Source organism: Phytophthora infestans, genomic scaffold (genome assembly GCF_000142945.1).
Source record: "Phytophthora infestans T30-4 supercont1.3712 genomic scaffold, whole genome shotgun sequence".
Lineage (NCBI taxonomy): Eukaryota > Oomycota > Peronosporomycetes > Peronosporales > Peronosporaceae > Phytophthora > Phytophthora infestans.
Genome location: NW_003304968.1, coordinates 1 through 2,294, shown reverse-complemented (window position 1 = coordinate 2,294; position 2,294 = coordinate 1). Strand labels below are relative to the sequence as shown.

The window sequence follows — 2,294 nt, the reverse complement described above, 5'->3', positions numbered from 1 at the left end:
CGCACCTTGACTTCGTGTACACAGCAGAAACTCACTCGTTATATACTACAGGCGGCAGGCAGCACCGTTGCTCTGGTAGCTTGCTTTATCGGTAGTCATTTCCCATTCCGCTGGCAACAATGAACATTCCTGATGTGCAGCGCTTGTCGAATTCGAGTTTGCCAACCAAGCCCGACGACTACCATGAACTGAAGACTCCTGATATCCAAGAGCTTGAAGATGGAGCCATTCGTCTAGGAGACCCACCCGACATTTACAGCTGGAGCAACATCGGCCTGATGGCCCAATACGCTGCTGTCGGTGTAGTCTACGGCACCATGTACAGCGTGATCTACCCTTTCTTGACGAACTACCTCCGCATGTCTGGGAATGAGACCACGTCCGCCAGTGTCCTGATCACACTGCCCTACACTCTCAAGGTTTTTATTGGCATCGTGACAGATTGCTACCCGATCTTCGGCTTTCGGCGTAGGCCGTACATGCTCCTCGGTTGGGCCGTGTGTTTTATTTCGCTAGTCGTAATGACCGTCATGCCCATCGGTGATCCGTACTACCCGGACTCCAGCTGGGCGTTGATGACGCCTCTTACTGCTGAGCAGACAGCGCAGCTCAACACCGACGCGCAACATTCGGGTGTCAAGTACATTTTCCTCATGGTCATCGCCAACCTGGGTAGCGTTGTGGCCTTCACGGCTTCGGATGGAATCCTCGTGGAACTCGCTCAGCGAGAGCCTTTAAAGACCCGTGGTGCTTTGCAAGCCATAGTGTATGCAGTACAGTACTCATTCCACATCATATCGCAAGCGATGGTTGGCTTCGGACTCAACGGTGCTGACTACGGTGGTACGTTTTCGGGTTCCATGGGCTTCAACGCCGTCATGGGCGTCTGTGCTGTCTTCTCGCTAGTCGTGATGCCCTTCTCGTGGTTCTGCATCACAGAAGAGAAGACTCACCGTCGCTCGGCACAGAAATACCTCTACGCTCTGTACGAGCTGATCCAGCAGCGCGTGGTGTACCAAATCGTCATCTTCCGTTTCTGCCGCAACGTCTTCTCCTACGTGTCCGTGACGGCGTCATTTCTCATCCAAAGCTACTGGTTGACGGTGACTCCAGTGAACAATAGTGTGGCTTCAATCATCGGCTTGATAGTGTCGGCTGGCTCGCTGTATCTGACCAAACAGGTTGGACTCAACTGGAACTGGCGATACATGATCGCCATCTCTCAGATCTCTGTGATCGTCATCGATGTCTTCCCTACTTTCTTCACCATTTGGGACGTCTACCGTATTCAATGGTTCTGGCTTGGAGTGCCACTAGTTGAGAATCTCCCAAATGCGATTGGAACAATCGTCGCGACGTTTGCAGTACTGGAGATAATCGAGGAGGGTAACGAGGCCACGGTGTACGGTCTAATCACCGCCGTATCCACACTGGCGTCTCCGTTTGCTAGCGTCATTACCAAGAGTATCGACGGCCATTTCGACGTTGAAACAGAATTTATTCAGCTGGACAATTCGTATGTCCGTTCGCAGGTGACGTACACGTATCTCATCGCCTACGCGTTCAAGCTTTTCTCGCTTGTGTTCCTCGTGCTGCTACCCAAACAGAAGATTGAAACACAGGAGCTCAAACGAACTATCGGTAAGAACAAGTGGATCGGAATCGGTACAATCATTGTCGTAGCGTTTTCCTTGGTCTGGTCTGTTATGACAAACATCATGACGATGTTTGACAGCACCTCCTGTCTGAGGATAAGATAGAATCACTACAGTTGATTAAACCCACACTGTTATGGTGGTGTTGGCCACTGACAGGAAGAGCAGCACACTACTAATTTAGGAGCCGACACGCACGGTAGTCAAACCCTGATCATATGCGCGGAGCACCTGCAAAGAGGACTTCTACACCAACTCAAATGAAGATACCACCAACATGGATCCGCCATTATATGTAGAGGTTTATACACAGCGTGCATTGACGGCTCCATAGCACTTTGAAGCAATCATAACTGGAGGTATTTCTATGATTGTAGTCGTCACTACAGAGCTTTAGGAAGTTGGATCATTTGAAAAAGGCTAGGTAATGCTTGTATGACGTCAAATACAAAGATGGTCCGTGCCCACTCAGCAAGTTTGCTAAGTTTCACACAATTTTTTGCAGCACAGAATTACGTGTACATGCACTATGGCTGTGTGATCATGTAGGTTGTGTCGTGAGCCGCAATGACGATCCAGAACCTGTACCCGCCTATAGTTCGACAGTATGAGTAAATACTGAGGCATTCTAGTTACGTA

At 49.8% G+C, this 2,294-nt stretch overlaps 1 protein-coding gene across 1 annotated transcript; it reads left to right on the top strand.

Annotated features, from left to right (window-relative positions):
• Window positions 1-119: 119 nt before the first annotated feature.
• PITG_22512 (uncharacterized protein) lies at window positions 120-1,760 on the top strand (the record flags this gene model as incomplete). The annotated part of the gene is made up of 3 exons (XM_002909729.1): window positions 120-319; window positions 389-1,277; window positions 1,323-1,760. The coding sequence occupies 3 exons, from the start codon at window positions 120-122 to the stop codon at window positions 1,758-1,760; spliced, it is 1,527 nt and encodes a 508-aa protein (XP_002909775.1).
• Between the last annotated feature and the right edge of the window lie 534 nt (window positions 1,761-2,294).